At 48.1% G+C, this 12,243-nt stretch overlaps 1 protein-coding gene across 1 annotated transcript in view; it reads right to left on the bottom strand.

Annotated features, from left to right (window-relative positions):
- Positions 1-12,243, bottom strand: part of LOC147664945 (heterogeneous nuclear ribonucleoprotein D0-like) — a 72,177-nt gene that overhangs the window by 32,417 nt on the left and 27,517 nt on the right. The window contains exon 3 of the mRNA XM_086949869.1: positions 8,258-8,419. Within this exon, the coding sequence (XP_086805995.1) occupies positions 8,258-8,419 (162 nt within the window). The remainder of the gene's footprint in view (positions 1-8,257; positions 8,420-12,243) is intronic.

The following is a 12,243-nucleotide window of genomic DNA, read 5'->3' as shown; positions in this document are numbered from 1 at the left end:
CGGTGGGGTCCGCTGTTGGTTTCTTCAGTAGGGCGCTGAGCTCGGCATGCTTCCAGCTCTCCGGGAAGGTGGCGGTGTTGAAGGAGGTGTTGATGACGTCCCGGAGTTGGGGTGCGATGGTGGAGTCGGCCTTGTTGAAGACGTGGTGGGGCAGGGGTCGGTTGGAGATCCGGAGTAGATGGCTTTCATATTGCGGGCTGTGTCTTCGGTGGTCACCGTGGTCCAGGTGCGGAGGGTGGCGGTGGGGTGCGTTGGTTCGACGGTTGGGTGCGTGGATGGTGCGCCAAAACTGTTGTGGATGTCGGCAATCTTGCAGTGGAAGAACGAGCGAGAGTCGCAGAGATCCTGTGAAGGAGTGATGTCATTGGTGCTGGGGTTGGAGAACTCCTTGACGATGCTGAAGAGTTCCTTGCTGTCGTGGGCGTTGTTGTCCAGTCGTTCCTTCTGTGATTTCTTCTTGGTGGTGCGGATGAGCTGGTGGTGCTTGCGGGTGGCGTGTTTGAGGGAGGAGTATGCACCATTGGAGGGACACCTACTACAAGAACACGTACTTACTAAGGCGGTCTCACTGACATATCGGACCTTGAATATTAACGCACCAGACAGGTTGGGGAGACTGAGGAAGTCCTGGGAACTAAACTTAGGTACACTTGAAAACAGACTGGGAGGCACCTTTAATGCACCACAGTGAGGTGGTCATTAAATCCCATCTTCGTCTCATTCAATACAAGATTCTACATAGGGTCTATTACGATAGGGCCCGGTTCCACCGTATGGAAAGCGCCAGTGACCGGAATTGCCTGAGATGTGGACAAACACAGGGGGATTTCTATCATACCATCTGGGGCTGCCCAGACATACAGATTTACTAGGAAACTGTTGGGTCAACTGAGCAAGGTTCTAGAAGCAACACTACCATTGGACCCTTAATTCATGCTGCTGGGCATTCCCGGGGATGTAGACTTGGCCCGCCCGCAACTCATTTTCACCATGTTAACTCTGGTGGTGGCAAAACGGGACGTAGCTCGAACATGGGGAGCGAAAGCGCCACCTCAGCTCCGAGAATGGAAGACAGGAATGGATATGTACATGGCAGAAGAGAGGGTCACATATAAGGCGAGGGGGCTGCCTGAGAACATTCTGTAGGGTACGGGGGAAATGGACGGTATACTATGGTATGGATGGAGGACTGGGTGAGGATTAGCGGGCTTACCAGAGATCTTTCCTTTCCCTCTAGACATGACACTGCAGTGGAGAATGGTGAATGGGTGGGCCATGCAAGCAAGCTCCAGACTCCAGACAGGGATGACTATGTGGGACTATCTGTGATGCGATTGTATATGTATGTCTTTGCATGACTGTAACCGAAGGGACTACGCTTTAGTCTGTATTCTATTTTGTAAAAAATACAAATAAAAACTTTTTGGGGGAGGAGCTTAGCACGCATCCGAGATGGCCGCGTGAACACAAAGCTCCCGAGACCCTCGCCGCCCTCCACATATATCCTGAACGATATCCTGATCACGAAGACGGATTGTTGGAGATGAAACTCAGATGATGTTCTAGCTGCTTTCAAAAAATGTAATTGGACTTTGGGAACCACTGCTACGACACTCTGAACTTTTGAGGCCCACCCCATGGCGAAGCCTGGGGCTTGAGTTGTCGAGGTGCCTAGGCAGTAGTAGAACAACAGCCTGACTAGCTCAGCTCAATGCCTTGGAGTTCACTTTCGGTTTTGGTCTCTGGTCTTATTCTATCCCCAGATCGGCTTGGTCACTCGAGACCTTCCAAACTCTGTGACTCTACCATCTGCCAACGGTCGCGAGCAACTGTGTGTTGGCCTGCAGCTGCTGACGCCTGCCTTTGAAGACGCTGGTGGGTCGACCGCGAAGGTCCATTTTCACCAGGTCTCATCGGCCCCTCGGGGGCACATTGCCCAACATGGCGGGCAGACCAGACAACGAGAAGCGGAAGACAGACGCCTCAGGGGGGGGAACTGTTCAAACAAACGTCATGGATTGATATACCCAACCTAAAGGGTCCCCCGGTGGTACGAATACGATTTTAGAGGAGGTGGGCAGTGACCCAGCAGCGCCGACCGAGTTGACTTTCCAAGATGTAATGGGCGCCATTGCAGGTATCAAGTCTTCCATCGGCCAACAATATGAGTCTCTCGCCCTTAAGCTCGATACTGTGGCCATTGACGTCAATTTGATCAGAACAGACTTATCGAAGACCAACGAGAAGGTCGAATCTTTAGATCTAAAGACCTCTAGCCTTACGACCGATGTGTCCGACTTGCAGACGGGGGTCGGCAATCTGCGGTCCTCCAATGATCTCATGGCCTGTCGGCTTGAGTATGAAAACAGGGCCAGACGCAATAGTGTGCGTATTATTGGGGTCCCTGAAAAAAACGGAAAATCCTGCCGTCGACCTCCTCGTGGAAGACCTGATCCTAAATCCCCTCGCACCCAGAGGCCTAAGTAAATTCTTTGCTGTGGAACCAGCGCACAGTGTGCCTGGTGGGAAACCGAAGCCGGGTGATCCTCCAAGGCCGATCATCGCCAGAATTTTCAACTTCAGAGATAGAGACTCTATCCTGCAGGCATCGAGGGTCGGAGGACCCGTGAAGTTTGAAAACACAACGGTTAGCTTTTACCCGGATTTTACCCAGTTCGTTCAGAGACATAGGATGGGATTTCAGGGGGTGAAACGACGGTTGAGGGACATGGATTTGAAATACGCAATGCTATTTCCATCCAGGCTTCGCGTTGAATATGATGATCGGACATTTTTCTTTGATCGTCAGCAGATCGTCCGGAAAATGTGAGTGACTGGCTGGATACATTACCATGAGTGACTGGCTGGATACATTACCAAAGCGGAGCGAACAAACGGAACACTCTGGTGGAGCAGAGGGTGGCGTGCTGGAGCAAGAATGACAATGTGGTACCTGATTCCCGAACAATTGACATATCATACAGTTCGGTTTGAGTTATTTCATGCCGACTTGATCTACGGTGATGCACCCGAGGGTGGCGGGGGAGTGGGACTCCTTACTCCTCTGGGTTTCTTTTTGTAGAACAGTTTAATGCTGGGGCGACAGGCACACTGCAAGTTGGGGAAGTTCTTGAATCTACCGCAGGGGTGCAGGGTGGGGGGGTAATGTAACGGGTGCAGGTTGGAGGGTGGAAGGGGGAGTTTGGGCAGGTTTCTCTTTTTCTCAAGGCAACGTATTGTATTTTTGTATCTTGGTACTGTGTTCGCTATGGGGAGGACTCTGCATACATTCTTGAGATGGGGGGTAGTGGGTTGAAAATATGGTCTTGGAATGTCAATGGGTTGGGAGATAGGATAAAGCGGGGAGTAGCATTGCAATTGCTGAGGCGCCTCTCCCCTGATGTTGTGTTGTTGCAGGAGGCGCACTTGATTGGAAACACTTGTCAAGCCATTAATCGGAGAGGATACAGTCTCGCTGTACACTCTGGTTTTACTACTGGTTCGAGGGGTGTGGGCATTCTAGTCAAGAACTCTCTCCCTTTGGAAATAGATAACATGATCCCCGACGATAGGGGGCGCTACGCTGCCCTCACGGGAAGGTCGGAGGGGAAGACTGTCTCTGGTTTCTGTACATGTCCCACCTGGTTTACAGGCCCTCACTTTTGCTGATCTCGGACGTTTAGTGCTAGGGCTTCCGGATGGTATCCTGGTGCTGGGCGGAGATTTCAATTCAGTTGTCTCTGGTAGTGCAGATCGCCACCCCCCAAAGAGCTCACCAGGTCGCAGTCTTGGTTAAGTGGGTTTTTAGACACAATGGGTTTGGTAGACTGTGGTAGATGCATCCGTGACAAGTGCAGTACATGTTCCACTCTGGGGCCCACGGCAGTCTCTCCAAACTTGATTATGTTCTGATGCCGGCTGTACAGGCCTCCTCGATCAGGGAGATTAGGCACCTGGCCCGAGGTATATCAGATCACTCTCCATTGTGGCTCCAGATCGGCACTACTGTGAGTGTCGAGGGAAGGGTTGCCCCGATCAATCCCTGGTATCTTCGTAACCCTAAAACCCGTTCTGAATTGATTAAGTACCTGTATCTGTACTTTGCCGAGAATGAGGGGTCTGTCTCCTCCTAAGTGTCACTGTGGGAGGCATTTAAGACGGTCATCCGAGGACGAGCACTACTGTTAATCGCTGGTGCCAAGAAAAGTAAGAATAAGGAGGTAGTGCGTCTAGAAACCGAAATAACAGAGTTAGAAAGGGACTTGGAACTGTGTGTGACTCGTAATAAGCTTCATGCTCTCAGCCTCAAACAATTGGATTATAAAGCTCTGGTGACTAATGCCGCTAAACGTATGAGTAGAGAGCAGCAGGGCAGACTGTATGATGTGGGTGATAAAGCTGGGAAACTGATTGCTTGGCTGGATAAAAAGGAGAGGGCGAGTCGTGTGGTCCCCGTGATTGAGACGCTTGATGGCGTGAGAGGGACTGATCCGGTTGAGATTGTCGAGAGCTTCGCGGAACATTTCCGACAAGTGTATTCCCCAGTTTCCGATAGACCGGAGGAGGACTCTCACCTATTACTACGTGATCTCATTGCCTTGCCTATCGGACTTGGATAGGGACTCAATGGACGCAGTATTTACGGATGACGAGGTGGCCCTTAATGGCCTGCCCATCGAACTCTATAAGCTATGTCCTGACAAAATGGCGACGTATCTCCGTAACATGTTTTTAGAGTCACAAGACCTCGGCTCCCTTCCTCGTGATCAGCGCCTCGCTACCATTGTGGTGATTCATAAGGCGGGGAAACCGCGTGAGCGCTGTGCATCCTATAGGCCCATTTCGCTTTTAAACGCTGAACCAAAGATTCGCTAAGTTGCTAGCAAACAGTTTGATAAAAGTAATTAGTGACTTGGTGCATCCGGATCAGTCCGGATTCATTCCACATCGCAATACAGCACTCAATCTGAGGCGCTTGCACGGGGTCCTCGCGAGGGCGGCGTCATTGCGTGAACCCGCTATTTTGGTTTCTCTGGATGCCATGTGTGGCCTTTGATACGGTGGAATGGCCGTACCTCTGGGCTGCGCTTGCGAAATTTGGATTCGGTCCTGGTTTCATTGGTTGGGTGAAACTTTTGTATGAAAAGCCAATGGCACAGGTGGTAATGAACGGTCGAGTGTCTAAGCCCTTTGCTCTCAGTAGGGGTACGCGGCAGGGATGTCCAGTCTCCGCTTCTCTTTGCCCTTGCCTTAGAGCCCCTGGCTGCGATGGGAGCCCTCGATGAAGGGTATCCGATGGACCCCTGACTTCGAGGATCGCATATCGCTCTATGCTGATGACATTTTGTTGTACCTCACATCCCCTCGTAAGTCGTTGTGTGTATGTGATTTCAGGTGACCTCCCTTGCCGCGTCGTCGTCCTATCCAGGTGTCACTGAGGGGATTCAAGTACTTGGGCATTATTTATATCTTTGGATCCGGTGACTTGATTTAACCGAAATTTGCTCCCTCTTCTTCAGAGGCTGAAATCGGACTTTGTGGGCTGGCTTCGGCTACCACTCTCACCACTTGGGCGCGCAGCTCTTTTTAAAATGATGTCCGTACCGCGTTTTCTATATGCGCTCCAGAATACGTTTGATATTATTCCCGCCAGTTATTTTCGTGAGGTGGAGAGTTTGCAGAGACGATTGATCTGGGATGGGTGCTCGTGTATCGCCCTCGCTAAACTCGCGCTTCCTTGGTATGACGGAGGTATTGCACTTCCGGATATCGAGCAATATTATTGGGCCTCTCAGTTGGGAGCAATTAACCATGGAATGTATGGACCAACACCCAATCCCGCATTTGAGATGGATAAACATCTGTTGCCGGGTGGTGATTATAACAGAGCTCTTTATTCCAAGTCAGTGGGGAGGGAATTGTCGGGACCGACTAGGATAGCAGTTAGAGTATGGCATGATGCGAATGAGTCAATGGGATGGAAGGATAGATTGACCCGTGCTACTCCGCTTTATGCGAGAGAGCCTGGGTTGCCTGTGGAAAACAAAAGGATTTGAAAAGTGGGATATGATTGGTATTAGTGGGGTGAGTGATTTATGGGCCAAGGGTAAATTCAAGACTCTCGATGCACTGAAGGTAGAGTATGAGCTGAGTGATAGAGAATTCTTCCGCTATGCACAGATCACCCACACGTTGAATTCAGTTTTTCCCAAGGGTATGGACATCCCCGAATCCTCCCCATTGGAGGATCGGGTGCTTGATGGCCACGTATATCCTTGATATATAAGAAATTAATTCATAATCACACGGATCTGTTGGCACAGCTCAGAGAGGTCTGGACCAAAGACGGTTTGGAGTTGGACGATGAGGATTGGCAGTCAGCGCTATCCTCGCCGAAAGAGGTCGCCATTCCGGCCCGCCTCCGACTCGTTCAACTCAAAATCCTACATCGGATATAGGTCACTGGCCCGCACCTGATTCATATGGGTTATTCAGTGGATGGGTTATGTAAGCGTGGTTGCGGACTGGTTGGAACCGTCCTTCATAGAATATGGGAGTACCCGAGGGTGGCGGCGTTCTGGAGTCGTGTGCATGCAGTGATGGAAAGAGTCATGGGGGTGGCATTGTTACCTGAAGCGAGGTGGTGTCTGTTGAATGTCTGTTAACAGAATGACTATGATGTTGCACAGATGCAGTGGGCGACCCTCAGTAATATGATTGCTAAGAGAGACATTGCACAGCTGTGGGGTTCCCAGCGGCCGCCCACGATCGTGGCATGGAAGGAGAATATGGTGTATGTTCAGAGAGAAGACTGTATGTGGCACGGGGTAAACCCAGAAAATTGAATAAAACTTGGAGATGGTGGAACTCCTTCCGTGGGAATATATGCACGCCTCCATTCGTTGAAACCCCAGAGGTTCCCCCTTTCCCCTGACCCGGCATTCCAAGTTTGGTTTAGCCTTTATGAACATAGACTTTGTTTCCTCACTCACACCCCCCCTTGAGTTAATGATGTCTGTTTTGTACTGTATTGCAGTTTCCTTCCTCCTTGAACACATGTCCAGCTGTATTGTTTTATTGCCTTGTATTTCAATTTCTTTTCTAAATAAAATAAAATATACCAAAAAAAAAAACTTTTGGGAAAAAAACAACAACTACTGATCTAAAAGCCTGAAAAGTAAATTAGGCTGCATTTATAAAATCAGTGGCACTAGCCTATGATAAAACTGGACATCATTCAATGCATCTTTTGTGCAGACTTGTTTTGAGAGGTGCTTGAATGCCAAACGCTACGCCTCCTGAGCATAGCTGTGGTGCAGTTGCTCAAACTGCTGGTTTAGGATGGGGCACACCCCAGTAGTACTAGGACCAATGTGGGAAGGGCCTCAAAATAAAATCTATGTTACTGCGTAAAGCCAGAGCAGCTGAAAAGCAATACAAAACAAGCATTGGAATGCGCTTAATTTGGTTATGCAAACTGTTAGTGGTTGTTGAACTGCAATTCATTAAGCATTGTTAAAGCCAAACTATGAGCCTGCCAGTCTTTACATTGTTATCAGGGGGTATTTAATGATTACAGCTAAGATCTAAAAAGTAGTACGATGAAGTAGGCAGTGGAAAGATGCAACACATTCAAATTGAAAGTTTCAAGCCCGTAAAACCCCTGAGTGGGAAAAACAAGAAAAGGGAGGAAAGTCATCCATCTCAGAGTAGTCATCTGAGGTAGGCAACAAAGATCTAATCATAAAAAAGTGGCCCAATAAGTAAAGTTATAACAATAGCTCTACCTTTTGACAGTTATAGCAATCTTGAAAATACATTAAAGATAATGGAGCAGCATAGGGAAGCTACCAGGCAATTAAAAAATATAAACTTAATTTAAAAATCACAAGAGGAGTGTGCAAGTCAATGGTTCGGAATGGGTGCAAGGGGAAAACTGGAAATGGAGAAAACAGAAAAAGACCATGGGCTCCCACAGAAGCACAAGTCATCCAATTAAAAGGGTGGTAAAGAAGCTATGCTTCTGAAGACACCAAAGGAATGGGAATAAAGCAAATGAGCTTGACAAGAAAGCCAATTAATGGTAAGAAATGGGTTGACCCAAAGCCTATTGTACTGGTGTTGTCCACAATATGTCGCAAACAACTGACTACAGGGGAAACTTTAAAAGTAGAAACTTCAGTTAACTTGTTTTTGGACAACATGGAAACAGACAACTACAAATGTTACTGACTGAGCATTCTCCTTGATCACATACCTCTCCAAAGGTAACAAAGTATTCCCTTATTTTCTCTTCAGGTGTATCAGGGGAAAGGCCTCCGACAAATACTTTTTTCACTGGTTCTTTTGTTTTCATCGCTTTGGCTCTTTTAGGGTCTATCACTTTGCTGTTCAATTTATGTTCTTTTTGCTCCATCACCTTTAACGCAAACAATTTGATTAGTCTTTCAGTTTTCTAGCCCAACAGACACATGCAAAATAATTTCTTAATAGTTTGACTTTAGAATGTTCCTATGAAGACTACATTTCACATATTCCCTACCACCACCTCAATACTACACAGACCAAGCGCATTTATACTCCGCTTATAATCACAAATCAACTGACAAGACTAATATTGCAAATTGATATAATTCATCCTCAAGACTAATTTAGATTATCACAAGTTTGATAGACATTTCTATTTGAAGTGACTTAACTGGACTATAACCTGTATTCTAAAACACAATAGAGAGCAAAAACGCAATTAATATGGAAATGGGATGCAAGTTACTGGACTATAAAAACAGATAAATGCAAGGTAAACCACAAGTTCAGACATTTTTCCTGGTATTTTACAAGAAAACAAATGGCACTGCAAAATCCACCCTAGACAATGCATCAACAAGCTTCTGTTCACCCTGGTTTAGTAAAGGAACCTCCTGGTACAGGAATGCACATTTAATATAGTTTAAATGTTGAGATCGTACACACTGTTGCAACAGGTGTGTGATTACATTTCACATGCAGCGATAGACATAACATTTCAAAGAGGCATGGACAAGCTTAAATGGATGGTCTGACAGTGCCATTTTGTATTTTGTATAGACTATCTTGCGGAACCAGCGTTGGCAAGAATGATTGCGCAGGGGCTATACAACCATCACTGCATATACCTAATAGAGACTAAATTGGCTTTAAGAACACATTACATACCTTCAGTAATGCGGTTATGGTATTACATACCTTCAGTAATGCTTTTATGGTAGAGACCCTGATCACATATTTCGCCCCATAGAATATTCCCCAGGAGTCAGACTGAATCCAAAAAATCTTGGGCAGTAGTACCTTCCATGCAGGTATGTGGCATTGATTAGCTCCATGTCTGAAGTGACCCTGGCACACTGCCAACTGTTGCTTTCATGACTATTTCCATGCCAAAAAAGCAGAGCGACTTTTGGATGTCAGGGTGAAGAGCCCATTTTTCAGATTACATATGATCCATGAGGAATCTGCAGTTATTTGGAGTCCCTACCAGAAAAAACTTAACCAAAAAGGTAAATAACGTGTTCCTCTAAGACTACTAACCGCAGATTCCTCACCCTAGAATGGATATTCAGGCACTACCACCCTGGGGCAGGTCTGCGAACCAAACCAGATGTGCTATAAGACAGAATGGGCAAGTGCCTGTCCCACGGACCAGACTGTCAGAACATAGTGCTTAGTTAACGTGTGGAGGGATGCACACGTAGCAGCTTGACAGATGTCCAGAACAGATAGCCCACATGCTAATGCAGTGGTGGCAGTCTTTGACTTGGTGGAATGGACTTGCAAGCACGCTTTCTTAGATTTGTGTAGCACATCTTGATGCAGAGTATAATCCATTGAGAGAGGGTCTGTAGCAGCAGGGTCTTGCATTTTTTTGCTCCAGTAGATCAAATGAGGAATGGATGGTCTACAATATGATCTTTGGTGTATTTGCTGTGGAAAGAGGAGTGCTCATTGGGTCCATGCAATAGTCTCTCTCCTGAGGAGGTGGCAGGCGAAAAAATTTGGCAGCGTATGTTCTAGCCAACATGGAAGATATTTAACCACTTCGGCAAAAAGGAGGAATGTGTCCGAAGAACCAGTTTGTCTGGGTAAAAGCTGGTGTGCAAATGGTTAACATAGCTTGAGACTAACTGACCATCAAGAATGATGCAATGGTCACCAAGAAGGCAGTCTAAAAAGTCAGAAGCCTGAGAGGGCAGCTGTGGAGGGACACAGGGAACCCTTGAGAAGCGTTTGGACCAAATAAAAGTCCAATTGGGGCATGCTGAAAGGGACAGGAGGGAACAAATGTGCAAGACCATAAGAAAATAAGTCACAAAGAGCGACTTTAAACATGAACGGCTGACCTGGCACCCACAAAATTGCAGATATTGCCGAAGGTTTAGCTTCACTTATGCCGAGGGAAAGGCCATGTGTGAGAAAGTGCCCTCTTTCTCCATGCTATGCCCCCACTTTTTGCTGATGTTCTTTGAGTGTGCCCTGGGCTCCTGCTTATCAGGTACCCTGCCACTGGTAAACAGTCTCTCAGGTACCCAGCGCACTGATCAGAGAAGGCCTCTAATGGCTGCAGCACTTATTGTGCCACCCATAGAGGTCCTGTCCCCTGACTAACACACACACACTGCCTTTGCAGGCTGCGTGTCTTGGTGCAGAACAAAGTGAGGAGTCGACATGGTACACATCCCTGTGTGCCATGCCCACAAATGACTACCCTGACATAGATTAGTCACTCCTCTAACTGGGTGCCCTATGCCAGTGGTGAGTGTACAGGTGCAAGAGACCTGTACCCCTACAGTGCCCAAGTCTATTCCTGGGCACTGTAAGTGTAGTGCTGCCATTAAGAGTATATGGTGCTGGGAGTTTGTCATTACTAACTCCACAACACCCTAATGGCTACAATGAAAACTGGGAAGTTTGGTATCAAACTTCTCAGCACATTAAACCCACGCTGATACCATTGTGGAATTTAATGTACAATGCAGAGATGCCCCCTGAAACTCTACTAACTTCTAGTGACCAGACTGAGTGGCTGCTTAGGCTGCCACCAACAGACAGGTTTTTGGACCCCTGGGTCAAGAGCTTGCTGCTCTCGGTGGCATGAAACAATGTACATCCTGGGACGAAGTGCCTAGCTTCCTCCCCCAGGATGGGTAGGGTTCACAGCCATTTGCTGCTTTCAGCAACTGGTCTCCACTGGTTCTACCCCCCCTCACTTTGGGCGGGAGAGCCAGCGGGAAAAACAAGTGAGAGAAAAATGTGCCCATCTCTGCCAACTCCCCCCATCAGGTGGGGGAGGCATGGTGAAGCACAACCGAGTCCCCGCCATCTTGAGGATGGGGTGACCCAACCAACCAGGGACAGGCTCCTGCCCCCTACCACTGGACTGTGGCACAATAGGGGGTGTACCCACCCCAGGGAAGGGACCCATTAGTCCCTGCCCTTTACCTACCTGTAACGCTCCTAAATGTATTATTTAGGAGGTACCCTGAACCTTGCTGCCTCAGATCCAGAAATGGAAAGAAAAGAAGGACCGAACAGCCATGCAGCCAGCTAACAAGAGGAAGACGCCCACTGACTTGGCACCAGCCCTACAGGCCGGTCCAGTGGCCAGCAACCTCAAAAACCCTGGAAGACTAGTCTGCCTTCACTTCCAGAGACTGCTTCTCCCGTGAACACTGGATTTGTTCAAACGGCAACCTCTAGCAGCAGCCAGAAACCGCAAATCCAGCCCACTCTGCACCCACCAAACCCAGCCCGAGAAGAACACCACCATGAGGAGCTCATCCAGACGAGCCTGACCAGAGATCCAGGCAACCCAAGCCTGCCTCAAGCCTCCTAACCACGACCAGGAGCTGTAAAGAAAATCCGAACCCAAAACGCACCCCTACACCCGACGCCCCATGGCCTCGTGTGCCCAAACCACCAGTGCCTAACCAACCCGTAACTTCCCAACTTACCTCTCGAAGTGGTGGTCGCACCCAGTAGTCCTTAGTCTCCCTGCCTGCAGTGCTTTTGCAAACCGGAGGTTCTCCATACAAAACAGGGCGCCAGACGTCGAAACAGCACCCGGTCGCCGCTGAGGGTGTAACAAGAGTTCAAGTTTCGAAATAAAAAATATTCTTTAAAAACCGCACAAATCATCTTACGTATTTACTTACCCGTTAGCAGGAAATGTCCCAGTGAAGAATCTAGGTATCCAGCACGGAGTTAGAA

The sequence above is a fragment of the Lissotriton vulgaris genome, unplaced genomic scaffold, assembly GCF_964263255.1.
Source record: "Lissotriton vulgaris unplaced genomic scaffold, aLisVul1.2 SCAFFOLD_1984, whole genome shotgun sequence".
NCBI classification, from domain to species: Eukaryota; Metazoa; Chordata; class Amphibia; order Caudata; family Salamandridae; genus Lissotriton; species Lissotriton vulgaris.
The sequence above is the reverse complement of the archived record's forward strand: the minus strand, read 5'-3'. Positions and strand labels throughout refer to the sequence as shown.